The 19,683-nt window shown below is 43.7% G+C and overlaps 1 protein-coding gene across 1 annotated transcript; it reads right to left on the bottom strand.

Moving 5' to 3' along the window:
• Positions 1-80: 80 nt before the first annotated feature.
• On the bottom strand, positions 81-18,228 carry ANKRD54 (ankyrin repeat domain 54). Its single transcript, XM_060245480.1, has 8 exons — positions 17,813-18,228; positions 16,385-16,432; positions 13,948-14,046; positions 13,005-13,076; positions 11,533-11,580; positions 11,313-11,437; positions 8,599-8,706; positions 81-1,795 (listed from the first exon to the last, which is right to left on the bottom strand). The coding sequence occupies exons 1-8, from the start codon at positions 18,036-18,038 to the stop codon at positions 1,721-1,723; spliced, it is 801 nt and encodes a 266-aa protein (XP_060101463.1). The 5' UTR covers positions 18,039-18,228; the 3' UTR covers positions 81-1,720.
• Between the last annotated feature and the right edge of the window lie 1,455 nt (positions 18,229-19,683).

Raw genomic sequence — 19,683 nt, 5'->3', positions numbered from 1 at the left:
GATGAGTCGCTTAAACAAAAAAAAAAGGGAGAGAGAAGGTAAAGCCAGAGAAGACAGCAGGGAGAACATCTGAAGACACCTTGAAAGCAGCCACTATTTTTATTGAAATCTACAGTGGAAAAGTTCAAATAGCCTCCCACCCTCCTTGCACATTGGCATGAAGTTCTTCATATTCACAGTGATGACTCCAGCAAGGTCAGAGTCAAGTCAGCCCCAAACTTTCCTCCCCTGAGCGTTCATGAGTCTCTATCAAAGCTGCTTGGGTCATGATTTAGACTTGTATCTAAAGATATGAATCCAGTTAAGTCTTCTCTGCCCTAAAAACAGCCTATTTAAAAAGCAAAGGTCATAATATCTTACTAGTCTCAAGGTCCTAAACCAGGCTTGGAATGTCAGTGATGCAGGGAACACGACCAGTGACTCCTGAGAACTAATTTGCTAAGTATACACACTTGTGAGCAGGCTGAAGTCAAAACACAGTGTTGTGAAGTGACTACATCCTTGAAGGGTTGTAGAATGCTGGCTAGGCTGGCATGCATCAGGGGTCCAGTCCCTCCCTTTGTGTAAGGCAAACCCTCTTCTTAGTAGACCTGTGAAGATGTTTCTCTTTTGGCCCCCAAATGAGAAAGCAAGCTTTCCTTGACAGTTGTGTGTAACAAATCTATGATATAAACAACAAAAAAGACTTTTGCACTTAACTGAAGCTTAGCACAGTCCAGTAAATGTCAATTGTCCAAATCACACATCCCCATTAGGAAAGCAAACAACTTATTCCCTCAATAAAATATGCAGGTTCCTTGTAAGGAAAAAGTAATATGTAAAGTTAATTCTTTCTTGGTTTTTCTGGAACAGGCCAAATTAAATACCTCGGGGTGGGGGACAAGGATATACGGTATGAACAGGCATGTTGGGGCCAGGAGAGTCACTGGCCCCCAGGGACTTCCCATCTGGCTTCAGCATAACTTCCCAATCTGGTGCTAGGGACCTCCTTATTATTCAACTAAACCTTTCTTCTCCACAGACTGAGCAAGCCAAAGAGCTCTTTCACCCACATGCTGCTAGCCTCCAAAATGAACAGCAAGAAAACACTTAGCAGGAGTCTGTCTCCCCTTGCATACTTCAGCTACTGATTCTTGTGCATGTTTCAAAACACAGGAAATGGGAGTGAAATGGGAGTTGAGGAGCTTGAAATCTTGGGGTGTGTGTGTGTTAAACAGCCTTTTATATCTCAGTAGGGGGCACAGCAGTATTACTGGCCCCTCAGCACTCTCAGTTTTTTAAAAAATTGCCCACCAAGGGGTATAAGCACCTCTCATCATTTGTACAAATGTTCATTGATTCATGTGCTTGAATACCAAAAACATGAAATTAGAGGCAGACTTGAGTGTGATGGTGTACCAGACAGCTGTTTCCCAGATGTGCTTGAAGTACAATGGATCTACCACTTTCAGGGCCTTAGGGATGTCTTGGAAAGGGCAGCATACCAAAAACATTTTGCTCCCTGCTTGTTAAAGCAAGAGAGTGAAAAGTTCAGCCCCTTCTTCACAAGGCCAGGACTTCAACATGAACCTCTCGCCCCAGAGGAACCATCCAAGGCAGTGACGGCGCCATGCAGTCCAGTCCAGGCTCAGCATGGAGCCAAGAGGAAAAACATGATTGACATTGGCAGCAGGGCAGCTCCAGCTTCTCCTTTCAGTTGAGAGAGCAGCAAGAAAGCCTGTTACCTCTTCTCTATCTTTTGCTTCTGCAAGCTGAGGGAGGTGAAGCTGGCCAAGAGGTCAGTAACCTCATCCACCTGTCAGAGAAATAAGCAATACATTAAGGAAGATGAGTAGAAAAGGAAACCTGCCGAAATTGAGAGAAAATACCAGGGCTTCTAGGGCCCCTGCTGCATGTAGTCACTAAGCACCATAGCAAAGAACTTTGAATAATGAGGTGTGGGGCAAGTGCAGGATGCTACTAATACAGTCAAACTGCTAAAGCAAGAGATATTTCTGCTACTACGGACCAGAGAATTTATTTATTTAGAACATTTATTAGCTGTCTTTATCCCCTGCAGAATGCAAGGCAAATTACAATAATGAAGAGAAGGGCTCCAATAAACGAGAAATAATTTGGAGAATGCATGGATAGGAAACGCAGTAGAGTCAGCTTGTAGCAATGAGAGTGATCAGTTTTGATTGGTAGATTCAAGTGGGTCTGAAGCAGCAGAAAAATATTTGGGTCCAGTGGCATGTTTAACAAAATTTTATTCAAGGCATAAGCTTTTGTGTGCATAATTGTTTCTTCAGTCAATCATGTCTAGTTTGACTCTTACTTTGTTGGGTAATGTTAGTGATCATCATCAACCGAAAGACAGCCTACTGTGAATGTAATTGCACTCTCAGTCTGAACAACAGATTCAGACCTTGGAACAATCGTGTGTAGTGTTTTTTACCAGCTTCAACTATGACCCTTCCATGCAAAGTGTGATCTGGTCATAGTTATCCTAGCTCCTATCACCTCCAGGCTTCATTATTGTAATATAGGACTGTTGTGGAAGATAGCTGGGAAAATCCAGTTAGTTCAGAATGCTGCCAAAAGACTGCCTGGTGGTGTGAACTCCAGCAATAACAGGCCATGTCTGTGAGGCAGAACCTGCCATTTTAGTCTCTATTGTCACTCTGTAGTTTTAGATTTTATATATATTTTAAATTGGCCTTATTGTTTTTACTGGTGATTGTTTTTATGATGTAACCTGCCCTGAGCCTATTCTATGGGAAGGGCAGACTAAAAATCTAAATAAATAAATATCTTCACTGATTGCCTATTCTAGTCTGAACTCAAGGCGCAGGTCCTGGGCCATACATTTCAAGGACAGTGCCCTCTGCATCTGGGTGCTTGTTTGTGCCTTCCTGCTTCTGTGGCAGGGCAGGTAGCTAGGAGGAACAGGGCATTTTCAGTGGCTGTCCCAGGCTTTGGCATGCCCTCCCTTTACAACTGTCACCACTGTCACCCACCTTTTAGTGCTAGGCCACAGTGCCAGATGTTTTGATTAGGTTGCTTTTAATTAACTAACTGCTCTTTTGGTTTAGTCTTCCCCTCTGCTGTTGGTTTTGATGTTAAACAGCTACTGTTGATTTTTGTCATATTAGCAGTGGTGAGTTTTGTTAATGATGGTTATTTTAGTTGCTGTCATACTTTTATTGCTGGTTTTGGAATATGCAGTGTTTTTAGCATTTGATAAGCTGTATTGCCTTTGTGAGGCCAGATGACCTACCCTGTGAACCACCTTGGGCACTCTGATGGAGAGTGGCATTAAACCAGGGGTGGCCAGACTGCAGCTCAGGAGCCACATATGGCTCTTTCAAACATATTGTGTGGCTCTCAAAACCCCCGCTGCCCAGTCAGTCAGCTTGGAAAAGGCATTTGTTTCTTTAAATCACTTATCTAAGCCAAGCCAGCAGCAGCTTAGAGAATGCATCTGCTTTCTTTTCAGCTCTCCCTCTCAGTTTGAGAGCCAGTTTGGTGTAGTGGTTAAGTGTGTGGACTCTTATCTGGGAGAACCAGGTTTATTTATTTTATTTGGTTCATTTATATTCCACCCTATTCCAAATGGGTTCGATTCCCCACTCTTCCTCTAGCACCTGCTGGAATGGCTTTGGGTCAGCCATAGCTCTTGTACGAGTTGTCCTTGAAAGGGCAGCTTCTGGGAGAGCCCTCTCAGCCCCACCCACCTCACAAGGTGTCTGTTGTGGGGGGAGAAGACATAGAAGATTGTAAGCCGCTCTGAGTCTCTGTTTCAGAGAGAAGGGCGGGGTATAAATCTGCAGTCTTTTTCTTCTCTCCTCCCCACCATCTATTTGCCTGCCTCCCTGCCTCTCTTCCAGCTCTCAAACATCTGACATTTATTCTATGTGGCTCTTATGTTAAATAATTTTGGCCACCCCTGCATTAAACATTTAAAAATACCTACTACATTTTGTATGTTTTAAACAGTCTGTTTAAGGCTTACAAATAGGATTGAATAAAATGGCATGACTGCGTCTCTTCAGAAAAAGAGTTTGAATGTGTGTTACGTTAATGGCTCAACAATACAAACTTCAGAGACAAAACCCAGGACCAACACAGTTGAACACAAACAAAATGTGTAAATTATCTCTAGTTCAATGGTCTGTGGATTAGAATGCTTTATATGCAAATGTTCTGTTTCCTGCATGCATCTGAAATGCTTTCTTTAAAAACACCTTCAAGAGCCATTTCCTGCTCATTTTAATCTTGAGGGAAAACAGAAATGCAAGCAATATGAGATGTCACTCCAGACAACGAGTGAGATGCTGCTGATCAACAATCGGGACTTTACAAGCTATCCTATTCTAGACACGATTGAACTAGTTTGTAACTTGGGGAGGGGGGAAGCACAGAGGATGTTTGCTGTCAGAACTATGCCTATAAATGGAGACTCAAGTCTTCTCTTTAATATGAACCACATTTAAGCAACTTTGGATGAGACATCAGTTACAGCCTTTCCTTAAAAAAGTAAGATCTTGTGAGATATTTGTCTTCTGACCACATCCAAGAGAGATTACTGTAATGCACTCTCGACCCAGCAACTTCAGAAAACTATTCAGATAGTTTATGTCAGCCAGGCTGTTAAATGGTATGGGCTGTGATACCCTGCCAATTTAAAAGAATTGCATGAGTTGCCTAATTGTTTGTGCCCAAGCAAGATTAAAAATGCCACTTATCTGTCATCAAATGTCTGCCACAGAGGTTCTCTTCTCAAAATGTCAAGCATGCGGGTTCAATGACAAGTCAAAGTTGATACAAAGATTACGTTTATTGATAGACCGATACTTTGGCCCCGTTGCTTGAGAAGAATGAAACCGATACATTGAGACACACTTTTAAGACACACTTCAAAGGGATTCCAAAGGGAGGGGGAAGCAGGGGAGCATTCACACATAGAATATCAAAACTACATACATTCCCAGGGCGTTAACAGGCATTCGGCCTTGCAATGCCCAGATGGCTCATGCTCCCGGAGGAGAATTAATGGGAAGGTGCTGATTGCTTTGTCCCCTCTAATTAAGCAGTCATAAAGCGGGAGGAAGGCCAGGAAAGAATAATAAACTAACAACATTTGGTTCTCTGGGATCCTTCCCAGGTCTGCTTCTAGTCAGGCCCTAAAACCATTAGTTATTGATCAGAATTAGACATGCTTGACATATTGCCCCCCTCATCAAGGACTTACTAAGCACGGTGTCCAAAGGAAAGATTTTTACCAAACTGGACCTGAGGGACGTGTACTTCAGAGTACACATTAAGGAGGGGGATGAGTGGAAGACGGCTTTCAATACCCCTATGGGACAATTTGAGTATTTGGTGATGCCGTTTGGACTGCAGGGAGCGCCGGGGGTGTTCATGAATTTTATCAATGATGTGTTATGGTTTTGTTTAAGGGGGTGGTGGTGTACCTGGATGACATCATTATTTATTCTCAGGATGAGGTCTCATGTAAAATTGGTGAGGGAGGTGTTGAGCACCTTGTTGAAGCATAAGTTGTATGCCAAACTGTCCAAGTGTGAATTCCACAAGACCCAATTAGATTACCTAGGGTTTCGGGTGTCGGAACAGGGGTTGGCTATGAACCCGGCTTTAGGTGCAAGCAGTATTGGATTGGGCTCCCCCGAGGACATGTAGACAGCTACAATCTTTCCTCGGGTTCACAAATTTCTACAGAAACTTCACTGCGGGGTTCGCCCAAATCATGCTCCCCCTCATAGAGCTATTAAAAACAAGGGGGAAGGGCCCCGAGGCAAAGAGACCAGGAGCCCGCCTAAATTGGACACCGAAATGCCAAGAGACGTTCGACAAAGCGACTATTTACTAGCGAGCCGGTCCTGAGCCACCCCAATGAGTTGCGGCCCTTCATTGTGCAATGCGACGCCTCCGACGTGACTGTAGGAGCCATTCTCATGCAGAAAGACGAAGAGGGGAGGCTGAGACCTTGCGCATATATTTTAAAAAAGTTCTCCTCAGAGCAGAGGAACTGGTCAGTGTGAGATAAGGAGGTGTTTGCTGTAACTTATGCTTTGAAAACCTGGCGGTCATGGTTGGAAGGGGCCAAAATCCCATTCAAGATCTGGATGGTCCATAAGAATCTCAAAGCGCTCACGGGCCGGAGAAAACTGAGCAAAAAGCAAATTAGGTGGGCGGGGTTTTTCTCCAAGTTTGACTTTGTGCTGAAGCACATTCCGGGAACCAAGAATTTCTTGACTGACGCCCTCTCTCGCTTGCCACAGCACAACAGCCAAAAAGAGGAAGTCGTAGACTCTCTGGTTCCCCTCTCCCAGGAAGCTGCAGTAGTGACGACACGGTCTAAAACCAAACGCGATCAGGAGGGGTGGGGAAAAGAACGTATGGCTTTAGAAACAGAAAAGAAGGGAGACGACCGTCCAGGGGAAATTCAGAAAAAAGAGGATGGATTGTGGTATTGGGGGGAAAAGTTGTACGTCCCCAAAACCATGAGGGCGGAGGTCTTACAATTTTGCCATTCAAACAAATTGGCCGGTCATTTTGGGCATGTGATGACACTCCATCTAATCAGTAGGCAGTTCTGGTGGCCGTCCCTAAAGAAAGATGTATCTGAGTTTGTAGTCTCCTGCCCCATCTGCTTAATGGCGAAAAGGAGGGGTGGGTGGGAAGCCACCTGGACTGTTAAAACCCATCAAAACAGCTACACAGCCCTGGTCAGTAGTATCAATGGACTTTATTGTCAAACAGCTGCCGTCACAAGGCAAGACAGTGATTCTGGTGGTAGTGGACACTTTTTCCAAGCAAGCACACTTCATCCCGTGTGCGCAATTGCCAACCGCAAAAAAGCTAGCCTATCTATTTTTCCATCATATCGTTAAACTCCACTCATTTCCTGATAAGGTGATTAGCGACAGGGGGCCACAATTCGTTGCCAACTTCTGGCAGGAGTTTTGCAAACTGTTAGGGATAGAACAAGGATTGAGTTCTGCCTAACACCCTCAGACCAACGGACAGACGGAACGTGTGAATGCCTTATTAGAACAATACTTACGATGCTATATAAATCATCAGCAATCAAATTGGGTGGACTTGCTCCCTTTCGCCAAATATGGTTACAACAACAGTGTGCATAGCTCCACCAAAACCTCCCCATTCCAAATCGTCAATGGGTACGAAGGGAAACCTGTCCCGTCACTACCAGGGGGGGAACAAATAAAGGAGCCCAGCTCATTCGAGCAATGGTGGGGAAAACTGAGTGAGGGGTGGAAGGGGATACAAGAGAACTTAGAGTCCGCAAAGGAAGCATACAAAAAACAGTACGACAAGTCACATGTGCCCGCTTGGGACTTCAAGGTGGGGGACTCGGTGTTTGTGTCAACAAAGAACCTTCCTTTGAATCAACCCTCCAAAAAATTGGCTTATCGGTTCCTAGGCCCTTTCAAAATCAAACAGGTAATCAACAAAGTGACTGTAGAATTGGAACTACCAAAAATGTATAGTAAAGTGCACCCTGTCTTTCATTGCAGTCTGCTGTGAAGAGACCCGGTGCTTCTCTTTGGCACCCTCGATTGACAGCTCCGCATCCTATCCAGATTGGGAATCAGAGTCACCATGAAGTACAGGAGATTCTCCAAAATGAAACATGGGACATTATATTATTTGATCAAATGGAAGCATTTCCCTGCTAGTGAAAATGAATGGGTAGCTCAAAAGGATGTATTGGCTCCAGATCTGGTTAATAAATTTCACAGAAAGTTTCCTCAGAGACCGCAGGGTTGAATTGGGGGGGGGGGGGGGGTGATATATCAAGCATGTCTAATTCTGATCAATAACTTATGGTTTTAGGGCCTGACTAGAAGCAGACCTGGGAAAGATCCCAGAGAACCAAATGTTGTTAGTTTATTATTCTTTCCTGGCCTTCCTCCCGCTTTATGACTGCTTAATTAGAGGGAACAAAGCAATCAGCACCTTCCCATGAATTCTCCTCCGGGAGGATGAGCCATCTTGGCATTGCAAGGCCAAATGCCTGATAACGCCTTGAGAATGTACATAGTTTTGATATTCTATGTGTGAATGCTCCCCTGCTTCCCCCTCCCTTTGGAATCCCTTTGAAGTGTGTCTTAAAAGTTGTGTATCAATGTATTGGTTTCATTCTTCTCAAGCAATGGCTCCGGCCAAAGTATCGGTCTATCAATAAATGTAGTCTTTGTATCAACTTCAATTCGTCATTGAACCCGCATGCTTGACACTTCTTATATGCTTCTGCTCTCAAAGGTAAGGTCGGTGAATGATCAGCAACAGGGCCTTTTCTGTGGTTGCACCTGGACTGTGGAATGACCTCCCCACAATACTTTCCTGGCAAAGAGCTGGTTAAGCTCTAGCTAGCAGGTGAAATCATTACCCACATGTTTTCCTGAGCTGTGTGTGGATATGTTGTTTGAGGAAACCTCTCCCCTTATTTGAGCAGCCATGAACGTTCTTTCTTTTTTAAACTGCTATTTTAATCAGTTGTTATTCTGACCACTGATACTTTATCTGCTGTTTTTGATTGATTTACGTTTTAGCTGTGTTAATACTAACTTGTTCTTTTGTGCTAGTCATCTGTAGCCTGGTGCAAAGATCATCCAATTGTTCCCGCTGTTCATGGCGACCAAGACGTTCAAGGTATTCCCGCAGCATCTGGATTATCTGCAAGAAGCAACATGGGAGAAAGGACACTTTAATACACATAACAGAACAGATCAGGCTTCTGGCTAGAATACATTAGATGAAACTCAGCTGCAGACTCAACAAAAGCATTGAACAACCTCTGGAGTAAAACAGAAACCAATCTGCAAATAAATAAATGTGCTCTAAGGCATGGAACAAGAGTTGTCTCACTAATGGGGATGAATATCACTGTTTTTTCCATTCACAACAACACATGAGAACTAAATATTACTTTCCATAGCAACAGAATGCTTTGTAATAGTTGCAATCAGTTCCCTTCCCTATGTTACATGCAAGCTTAAGTCTTACAGCAACAGGAGCAGAACTTCCTCATGGGAGGTCTAACGGGAGGCCCTGCAATCCCATAATTAAAATCTCTAGATTTCTCAACTTCCCTGAAGGACAAAGTTCAAATTTTAAAAGACAACTTGTCTATACAATTTTTACAGGTTTGGATAGATAGCCACATTAGTCAGTAATAGCAGAACAAATTTAGAGTCCAGTAGCACCTTAAAGAGGAACCCTGTGGCGCAGAGTGGTAAGGCTATAGTACTACAGTCGAAGCTCTCTGCTCACGACCTGAGTTCGATCGTGGCGGAAGCTGGGTTCAGGTAGCAGGCTCAAGGTTGACACAGACTTCCATCCTTCCAAGGTCACTAAAATGAGTACCCAGCTTGCTGGGGGGAAAAGGGTAGATGACTGGGGAAGGCAATGGCAAACCACCTCATAAAAAGTCTGCCATGAAAACATCATGATGCAACGTCACCCCAGAGTCGGAAATGACTGGTGTTTGCACAGGGGACTACCTTTACCTTTTTAGCAACTTAAAGACCAACATCATTTCCCATGGTATAAGTTTTTATGAGACAAATCTCATCTCATCAAATACAAATGAGAATGAAGATCAGCCTTTACATCCAAGTCAGAAGGTAGCAACAGAATGCTTGGAGGTGGTGCAGTTGGAGTCAAGAGGCAGAGGTACAATGCAAAACATAGCCTGCTTGATTACAGCTGCGAGATAGGCACAGAGGTAGGAAATGCAGAAAATGAATGCCTGTGATAGGTTTTTAGTGTTATTTATCACAGTGAATGGATTTTTATTTTTCATGCTACTCATCTTTTTCAGTTATTGTTGCTGTAATAATCAGACCCAGAGTTTTTTGTATTGTTATTGTGGCTGCTTCAAACAATGGTAGAAATAGGATATAAATTGGTAAAATAATCTGCTGTTATTCTCTTATAGAATATGGCAACAACTGGACAAATTTAGAGGATATGGTTAAGAAATGTCAAAATGCTTAATAGCTAAGTGAAACTACCATGCCCAGAGGCAGAACAGCTTTGATTACAAGATATGGAGGACAAACAAAAGGGAGGAAGCTTGTGAGCTTCTCAGAGTTATCAAGTTGGGCACTCTGGAGCATTTGCACACTAGCCTTTAACTCTGGTATTGGCTTCATTCTGTCACACTCTACCCATTTTACATTGCTCTCAAAGTGTTGCTTTCCTGTGTTTTCTTTGTGTTGGACCTCTTTGCTTCTGAAGGGCTGTTTGGTGGTGACTGGGGGGGGAGGGGTTCCAGTTTATCTGCAGTGTGCAATTCCAGATGTGAACTGATGTAACCGTATTTTCCCACCAATTTGGAGGTATGCTTTTTGAAGTAGCATGTAATCCTATCTTTCTTTTTACCCTGTACTTGCACTGTTACCTTCCTCACCCCAAAATTAAAATTTGTGCTCAGACTGAGAAAAGGGACCATAAAAGAATAGGGCCTGTGCTTCTTTGTAGGCTGAGGGGGTGATGGTGACCATCCTTTTGCCAGCCATCCCCACCTGTGGAGCTTTACATTACTCAGGGCTCACTCTGTCCCTTTGAAAGTGCTTCTAGACTGCCTGCTGCCCAACCATGCATGCAGTGAGGAGACTGCTGAGGGAAAAGCACAGGCTCAACCCAATTCACTGCAGCTGCCTCTTCTGCATGCCTCATACCTTTAGAAAACTCAAATTACCACTGTTTGCACCCTCAGCGCAGCACCAGTGATGATAGCTGTCCTATAGTCAGAAAAGAAGAGCTTCCTGGAACAGCAGAGGTTATAACAGGGCCAGGGCAACTGCTGCTAAGAATGGTTTTATGATAAGAGTCGGAGTTGAAAAAGGAGACCCTGAGAAATATCCTCAACACTGTTCTCTCTGTACAGAGTAGACACACACAATTCCCAGCAAAGAAGTTTGGCAGTATTATAGTACCAGCATAAAAACTCCCTAGATGAACATACAACATTCTGTTAATATCTGAAAACCTCCCTTAACTACATAAGTCTCTTTTCAAGTTTGATCCAGCAAGATTATTTTTATAAAATTTTCAGGTTATTCCAGTGCTTTTACACTTGTGTTCGTTTCCTACCATAATCCTTTCCTACCATGAAGATTTAAATGTAAATCTTCCATTTAAGTTCGAAGCTATGGATCTTCAGTTCATCAAATCCACTCATACTTTAATTACCTCTTCCATTCCCTTCTGAAGCACAGAATGTAATGGCAGCCATGACACACACTGCAGCCTCCCTGGGGACATGAGCTTTTTACCTGCTTTACTTCAAGACGAACTGCTTCAAGGCTCTGCGAAAGGCCTTCCTGCAATATGTTTAGCTTTGACTTGGCCAGGTGCAGCGGGGTCCTTCCAGCTCTATCCAAGGCATCTACTCGAGCACCTGGAAAGATGCACACACAGAAGAAGAAAGGTATATTCCAGAAGAATACACAAAAGGAAGGGACAGCCTTATAAATTGTCAAGAGGAAAAATTACCTCCGCGGAGCAGTGTGGTGATGACAGGAACATGATTTGTGCAAGCAGCTGGGGAGGGAAAACACAAGACACAACTAAGCTGTGCTATACAGTAAGGACAAACTCTGCCTTATCCAGGTAGTCTACTTCCTAGAGGGTCTACTTGTAAAGATACTGATGTAGTGCACAGGCCAAGAGGGCAAGCCGGTTCAAAACTGCCCTTCAGCCACAAATCACAAAAGTAATTTTGTTAAGGTATACAATTAATATATATGCACAATTCAATGTGTCTATAGTTTTCTCAGTTCAATATAATCTGTCCAAATTTGTCAATATATCCCATATCAGAAATCAAAAAAGTTAATGTTCTACATTTCTACTAGTATGATGCCACAAGTTAATTCAGTTGCAGTAACCAAAGTTGTCAAAGCTTCTTGATAAGAATCTGAATGACTATATGCATCCCAGGTTAACCTTTTTGCTTATGATAGTCGGAGATGGCTTGATCTGCTTGCAAAATTATTTCACTGCGTATTGGTTCCAATTGAAATATATATTGTATCGTGACCTTGAAGAAAATTGGATTTGAAAGATGCAAGTTCACCTGGGAGCCTTAGGTTCTCTCAGCCTCTCCTTTTGCAATAAGGGTCCCAACATACCCAGCTTGCCTTACAGGCTACTGTAGGAGTTCAAGTGATAACAGATGTAGAAACATTTTGAACACATGGCATGAAATAACAATATTACCACTGCAACTGGGAAATCTAGAATTGTGTAACAGCCCATATTTCAGGTTCAGAACAACAAAGGAAATATATCTGCATAGTTTCAGGGTCACACAAAGCTGATTTGTTTTTAAGAGACTTCAGAGACTCTATTCTGTTCAGTTTCATTAAAGGAACAAGGTAAGGAGGCTTGTAGAGAAAAAAGTATTGAGCTGGTTGTTCTGCCCATACCTTCTCATTTCTGAGTTCTAAAAGTAAAAAACACATCCAGTTTCATAGTTTCATGATAAAATATGTATATATAGTTCTACATAGCACCTTATTATTGTGCCTTCTTCCAAGGAGTTCAGGGAGGCATGTGGCTCTCCCTTCTTTATTTTATCCTCAAAACAGCCATGTGAGGTAGGCTAGGGTGAGGCCACCCAGTGAGCTTCACAGTAGAGTGAAGATCTGAATCACAGTCTCCTGGATCCTAGTCTGACATTCTAACAATGAAATATTGATTTAACAAAGCTTTGTATTTTCAGGATTCTGACCAAGTCACCAGATTCTGCTCACAACAATTTAAGTCTTACTCCGGCTTCAAATTCCTTAGGACAAAATGACTTTCACCAGCTCTGTCTTTATGATACTCATGACAATCCAGGATATGCCCTGGCAATTCTCCTGATTAAGACAGTTGCTGCTAGGATGGCAAAGGAAGAAAAGAGATTGGCAAAAAACTCTAAAGGTGAAAAAATTACTTGATAGTATGTTGCAGGGACTTACCCAAATGCAGGGGAGTGTTTCCTAAACCATCTCGCTGGTTTGGATCAGCTCCATGGTCCAAAAGCAACTGCACTAAAACACAAAAACAGACTTAAGTTGGCCCTGAACATTAGGCACAGAAAAGCCACTTATTCTTCCTCAATGCTAAATCAAAACCAACTAGCTTTTGAATGTCAGCTACTGATGAACACAGCAAAATCACCATGCTCATGTTTCCCCAAATGCATTTCCATTCCCTTACAAAGTGTTTTGGAAGAGTTGGGTATCCTGTTATTATTTCTAGAGCATATCCATGAAACTTTCAAGCCTACATACAAGCACAATTCTAACCTAATACTGTCACATGTCAACCTTGCTTACCACCTGCACATTCTCAAAATGTCCTCCTTAGTCCTACTTCTGAAAATATTAGAAATTTCAAGGATCACACCCCCCCTCCAAACTCATAAGCCTTGACTTCTTCAGGGGTATTAAATGTCTGACAATTCTAGAAGGGGAAGCCTGCAACTTAGCAGCAGAGTTTGCATGCACAAGATCCCAGGTCCAATTCTCAGCCTCTTCAATTAAAAGGATCCTGGGAGCGGGATTGGCAGTAGAATCTGTGTGAGTTATTCAAGAGCCTTTGACTGTGAGAATAGACAACAGTGAGCTAGATTAATCAATTACCTGACTATGTGTTAGGCAGCTAATGGATAGCATATTCCAGAAGAATCCCACTACACATCCCTGTACTCACACACACACTCCCCCCCTCAACTGCCTAAGGTCTACATCGCCCCTTTAGCAATAGGCTTCCTCTGTGATATCTAAGATGTTTGCAAGGTAACTCTATCCACAAAGTGGCATTCATTTTAAGGACAGCACCTTTGAAAAGGGAAAAGAAATGATCAGCAATCCCTCTCCAAGAAAAAGGATTAGAAGCTGACAATTCCATGTCACTCACCAATGTGGTCATTGCCATTGCAGGAAGCGAAGTGCAGGGCTGTTCGGCCTTTGTCATCAGAAGCACAGGGGTCAGCCCCGTCTTCCAGAAGCTGCTGCACTGTAGCCACCAAGGGAGAAAAGACAAGTCAGTGAATGAAAAAAGCTGATGGGACATTCTTTTAGTTAAGGCCAGGCCTGAGGGCAGAATTTTTTTCTTTGTGGGTTTTAAAATTTTCAAGGTAGCTGTTGATTAAAGTTTATTTAATTTAATGTCAATTAATTAAATTAAGGCCCCCTTCCCCAGGAAGAATCAGCTGTGGAATGGGCTTGACCGCTGGCCCACATGGCTGCTGCCCAGTTTGGCCAGCTGCTCTGTGGGGGGGGCCTGGTGGCTCTCACCTCAGCTTCTCCCATGTAAGCCCCAGCAGGAAACTGGTGCACCTGGTGCCCCTCCTCAGAGAGGGGGAGGGATTCTGCCAACAGGGGTCACCCCCCCAATTCTCTTCCACCCACCAGGCCTGCCAAGTCTGGGGTTGGCCCCATGTGGTGCCAGCAGCTTCATCTGCAGAGGAGGCTTGGTCAGTAGGAGGAGCAGTGGTTGCTGGTTCCAAGCAAAGGATCAGGGCTGGGCCAGCGAGCCGGTGGCCTGCTAGGAAGTTTCAATTGGGCTGCCAGAGGAGGAGACAGAGGAGGTCTCAGTGGGTGTGCAGGAAGGGTACTCTTCTCTCTTCTTTCTCCTTCCTGGAAGGAGCTCTGCTGCAGCTGAGCGGCTACAGGCAGTGCCGGCAATACAAAAGGGGGAAAATTAGGGGAGACTGGGGTGGGGTTTCCCACAAACTGAAGGGGGGGCACCATCCAATCAGTAGGGGGTGCTGCCTGCACTGCTCCACTGCTGGTTATGGCCTTAAGACTAAGTTAAGTCAGAACTTCAATTCAAGGTGAAGTAAACTGTGGATCACATTATCGAGACAGATGTTTGGTGCTGAAGATCCATGGTCAGAATTCTTCAGCAGTAACTTCTGGAAGGTTATTTTTTTCAAATAAGTGGATAAAGAATGCAAGAAAAAAATGGAGAAAATCCATATTATTGTTCACTATGACCAAGTAGTTCATCTGATGTTCTGCTTTTTATTGTTCTAAGCCACCTTTGTAAAATGGTTTGTATTTTTAGCAAAAAAGTGAAACACAAATTCATAAATAAAGGTCTGCCCCTAAATGCTTCAAATGGCCCATGTGAAGGTGTTACCAGTAAAAATATACTTTGTCTGAATGCAAATTCTTGATAAGTATCTTAAACTTATTTCTATATATCCCCCTATATATTAACTTCTATATCTTAATTCTATATATTAACTTAATCTTATACATCCATATGCATTTTTGTCCTCTTACTGTGAATATTCTGCTGTTTGCTGACAAATCTCCCATTCCTTCCAATGTCCAAGTATGTCTCATGGCTCACTTACAGTGGGCACAATACAGCTACACAATTATTTTCAGCAGAGATTTAACCACATTCTCTTATAACCATACAACTAAAACTACTGGGTCCAAAGAGTATTCAGTACTTGTGTTGCATAAAAATAAACAAGGATTTCCAGTTTGTTTCTGAATTCACAGTGCTGGCTAAAGTGTATATGGTGTCTGAAATTTGCTTCTCTATGAACCCACCCATCAACTAAAATCTGCATCAGAGGACTTTCTTTGTATGCCCCTGCCTTCAGGCAGGAAAGCATTTTTGTGCTGATGACCCAGTTAAGGCAATCTTTCTCCAATGCTATTTTATTTACTTCCATGTCACCTCTCCAGAGATGTATATCTGGTGCCTACATTGTTAGACATCAGATGAAATCCATTCTGTTCACCTGTTCTCTAAGAGTTGGAAGTAATTGTTTCTAAGCTGTTTATGGCATTTTATTGCTAGGTCTATCATTTTCATCTGATGTTCTGGTTCTTATTGTTCTAAGGCACCTTTGTAAAATAGTTTGTATTTTTAGCAAAAAAGTGAAACAGAAATTCATAAATAAAGGCCTGCTCCTATATGCCACTGGTACACATTATGAGTGCAAGTGAGAGCAGAAAGGAAGTGAAGCAAAACATTCTTTTGTAGTGCAATCCTAAAAAGAGTTACACCCTTCTTAGCTCACTGAATTCCATGGATTTAGAAGAGTGTATTGCTATTTGGTATTGAGTTGTTGGTCACCTGACACTTCCACAGGCCTTCTAATTTCTCTGAAAACATTAGAAAAGCCTTTCCTACACTCCTCTCTTCAAAAATCTGACTGATATGCTAAATGCTGCAACCAAAACCTACAACTATCATGTTACTTTTGCCATCCCATAAGCCATTTTTTTCTGCTTGCTGTAGTTTCAGGCTGCAAAAAAAATCACCCAGTAACACTTGCAGAGACAACTACACTGAAATCTGCTGAAGAGCCTGAACAATGTAACCCTACCTGTTTCTAAATCATTAGCATTGGCAGCTTCTCTCAACCGTTTCAAAGCTGTGGGGAAAAAAGAGAAAAAAGTTTTTGAGAGAATGTTTGGAAAGTAAATAGGGAAACAACAACAATTTTATTCTCCTGCCCTCTAGGCTCTTTCCAACAACAGATTTTGCAAAACAAATGTTTCTGTTTCTCGTTTGTTGTGCCCCATCCACAGCTTCCTGCCAGTGTCATATTTCTACTGTGGGATATAATACTTTTTTGAGCACTTGATAATACAGTATTTTGTACCCAAGAAAAGGAGATATTTCCTCTAGACAGTGCAATCATTGCCACTACAGCACACAGTTGTACAAGCGTCATGCACATTTCCTGTTTTGAGATTCTATTTCTTTAAAAAAATCCCGGAGGCCATAATGTTTCCCTATGACACAACTTCTGTGCAGGAACACACCTTTATTAAAAAAAATATTTAAAAAATCTTTTCAAGAATCCGCAAACAGCAGCAACACTAGCCTCATCACTTCCCCGGTATCCCATCCTGTTATTTTATAAAACTGACAAAGAAAATAGGTAGTTCTGTGCTGTATGGAGCGCCAGTTTCACAGGAATTTGTCACTGTCAATTGTTCATGCTACCAGCCCACCTACAAAGTCACTGCCATATTCTTAATATTCATATTCACTTAAATGATCTGGGGAAGAAAATAACTGCACATTTGTGGAAAATGAAGCTGACTCTGTAAAGTTGGCCCATATCATGTTTAAATCCATTGGATGCCCTTCAGCCATTTCAGACTACCCAGGCTTTTCAGTAGGAAGTAGTAGGAACCCCACTAGCTAACAGAACTGGGCCATGGTAGTTTTCCCATTGTTACTGGTCATATTATTGCTCCGGGGAGCTTTGTGGCAACAGTCTACCACCTACTGCTATGCATGTTTGTCTACTCAAACGTAAGACCCAGCACATTCAGACCCAGGTTCATGTGCCAAGAGGCATCACTATAGTCTCACAATCACAGGCTACTTGCTGCACCATATTACCTCTGGTTAACCTGGAGCTGAGAGTTGTGATATTGCCTATGCCCATTTAACCCTGAATTGTGTTGTTAGCAAGCCTGAAGTTAAGCTGCATGCTTGTTTCAATGAGATATGCTCCAATTTAAGAAGGCGAAGGAACACCAAGGCCGTCCTAGGCAGCGCTTACTCAGAAGCTGGTCCCACTCAAATCCGTGGGGCTTACTCAGTGGTAAATGTGCACAGGATGGCAGCAACTTTCCTCTGGCACTTTAGGCTGACAGCTGTCGTAGTAGCCTGCCGGAGCTCTTCCCTCTGTCCCTGCCACAGGTCTGCAAGGCACGGGAAAAAGAGCAGCGGTGCCTCCATCATCTCCATGCGCTCCAGGGCAGCCCCTCGCCTCTTGCCGCGCCCATTCCCTCACCGTGGATCTCTTTGCCCATAGGCCCCACCTTGCGGTGCAGGCGGGCGGCCCTGCGGCGGCGATGGCTGGGCATCTTGCACACGCGGCGCTCCCGCTGCCAGGGAAGCTGCAAGTAGCTCAGCGAGGCGGCGTCGGGAGTCTCCGGAACAGTCGTCAGCGCAGCTCCAAGCCCAGCCAGAGAGAACATGTCCGTGGCCGGGCTCGAGGCTTCACCGCCTCTCTCCATGGCGGCCCGTCCCGGTTCCACGCAGCACCTCTCGGCCCCCAAACTACCGGGCCCAGGAGGAGGAGGGGGAGAGCGCCCGAGAGGGGCGTAACCATAGGAACGACGGGAGAGGGAGGGCGAGAGCAGCAGCTGTCGGAGCCACTCAGAAGCCGCGCAGGGGCCGCCGAGCCATCAGGTGGAGGCGGGCAAAGCATGTCAGAAAAGGGATGTCAGCCAAAGAGAGGCTGAAAATCCAGAGTGTCGGTTTGCTTCGCTTCCTATGCTGGCTGGACGCCTCTAGTGCGGGGCTAAAATACTGGGCTAGAAAGCAATTAAAAAAAATTAAAATAAATAAAGCAGGGTTTAGAAACACTATATTCTAATTGCGGCGCTTGTGAAATTCACTGTAGGCAGTGATGGCAGCTAGCAGAGTTGGTTTTAAAAGAGGGCCACATTCGTGAAGGATGAGCCTCTGGATGGCTGCTGGTTACTAAAAGGAATCTCCACATGCAGAAGTGGTATAAGCCTCTGGATATGAGTGCTAGGAGGCAGCAAGTAAAGGCTCTCGGTTGGACTTCCATAACCTTCGGTTGGCCTCTATGTGAAGCAGGATACTGGACTAGATGGAGCCTTGGTCTGATTCAGTAGGTTTCCTCTTAACAGTGCCCTCTTCCATGGCTTTTTTTGAGCAGGAACGTACAAGAATGCAGTTCTGGCTGGCTTGACATGAGGAGGTGTGGCCTAATATGCAAATAAGTTCCAGCTGGCCTTTTTCTACAAAAAAAGCCCTATACAAAACAATGGTGTCATGTCAGGGTGTGGCCTGATATGCAAATGAGTTCCTGCTGGCTTTTTCTACAAAAAAGCCCTGATAACAAAGTTTGTTTTTTCTATCTATACTGAGCTCCCCCTGGAGATCCGGGCCCTGCGGGAACTACTTCAATTCCACAGGGGCTGTAAAACAGCTCTTTCACCAGGCTTTCAGCTAAGGCAGTGGATGTCACTTGTTATTGGCCTCCTCCCTTTCATTCCATGAATGAGAGCCAGTTTGATGTAGTGGTTAAGTGTATGGACTCTTATCTGGGAGAACCAGGTTTGATTCCCCACTCCTCCACTTGCACCTGCTGGAATGGCCTTGGGTCAGCCATAGCTCTGGCAGAGGTTGTCCTTGAAAGGGCAGCTGCTGTGAGAGTCCTCTCAGCCCCACCCACCTCGCAGGGTGCTTGTTGTGGGGGAGGAAGATAAAGGCGATTGTGAGCCCTCTGAGTGGAGGGCGGAATATAAATCCAATTTCTTCTTCTTCCATCCCAGTGCTGTAGGACCTGCTGGACCTGGGTAATAGGCCATGTTTGTGAGACAGAATTTGCCATTTTAATCTCTACTGTTACTCTGTAATTTTAGATTTTATATATTTTAATTGGTTTTAACTGTTGATTGTCTTTTATGATGTAACTTGCCCTGAGCCTGCTCTGTGGGAAGGGCAGGCTAAAAATAAAATTTAATTAACAAAAGAAAGATAAGAGAGAGCGTGACACACAAAAAGTTTAAAGCTAGCACGAGTGCAATCGGTTGCATATAAAAACAAGTGGTAAAGGCTAAAATAAAGAGGAGTCTAGTGGCTCTTTAAAGATGAACAACTTTATTCATTATGGCATAAACTACCATG

Source organism: Heteronotia binoei, chromosome 8 (assembly GCF_032191835.1).
Source record: "Heteronotia binoei isolate CCM8104 ecotype False Entrance Well chromosome 8, APGP_CSIRO_Hbin_v1, whole genome shotgun sequence".
Classification (NCBI taxonomy): Eukaryota; Metazoa; Chordata; class Lepidosauria; order Squamata; family Gekkonidae; genus Heteronotia; species Heteronotia binoei.
Note: the sequence above shows the minus strand (reverse complement) of the source record. Positions and strands in the feature narration are given on the sequence as shown.

Excerpts from the sequence above, each read along its gene's own strand:
- ANKRD54 (XM_060245480.1), bottom strand. The coding sequence starts at position 18,038 with ATGGAGAGAGGCGGTGAAGCCTCGAGCCCGGCCACGGACATGTTCTCT. Across the intron at positions 14,047-16,384 it reads TGCTAATGATTTAGAAACAG|TGCAGCAGCTTCTGGAAGAC; the intron begins GTAGGGTTACAT and ends TGGTGGCTACAG. Across the intron at positions 13,077-13,947 it reads CAATGGCAATGACCACATTG|TGCAGTTGCTTTTGGACCAT; the intron begins GTGAGTGACATG and ends TTTGTGTTTTAG.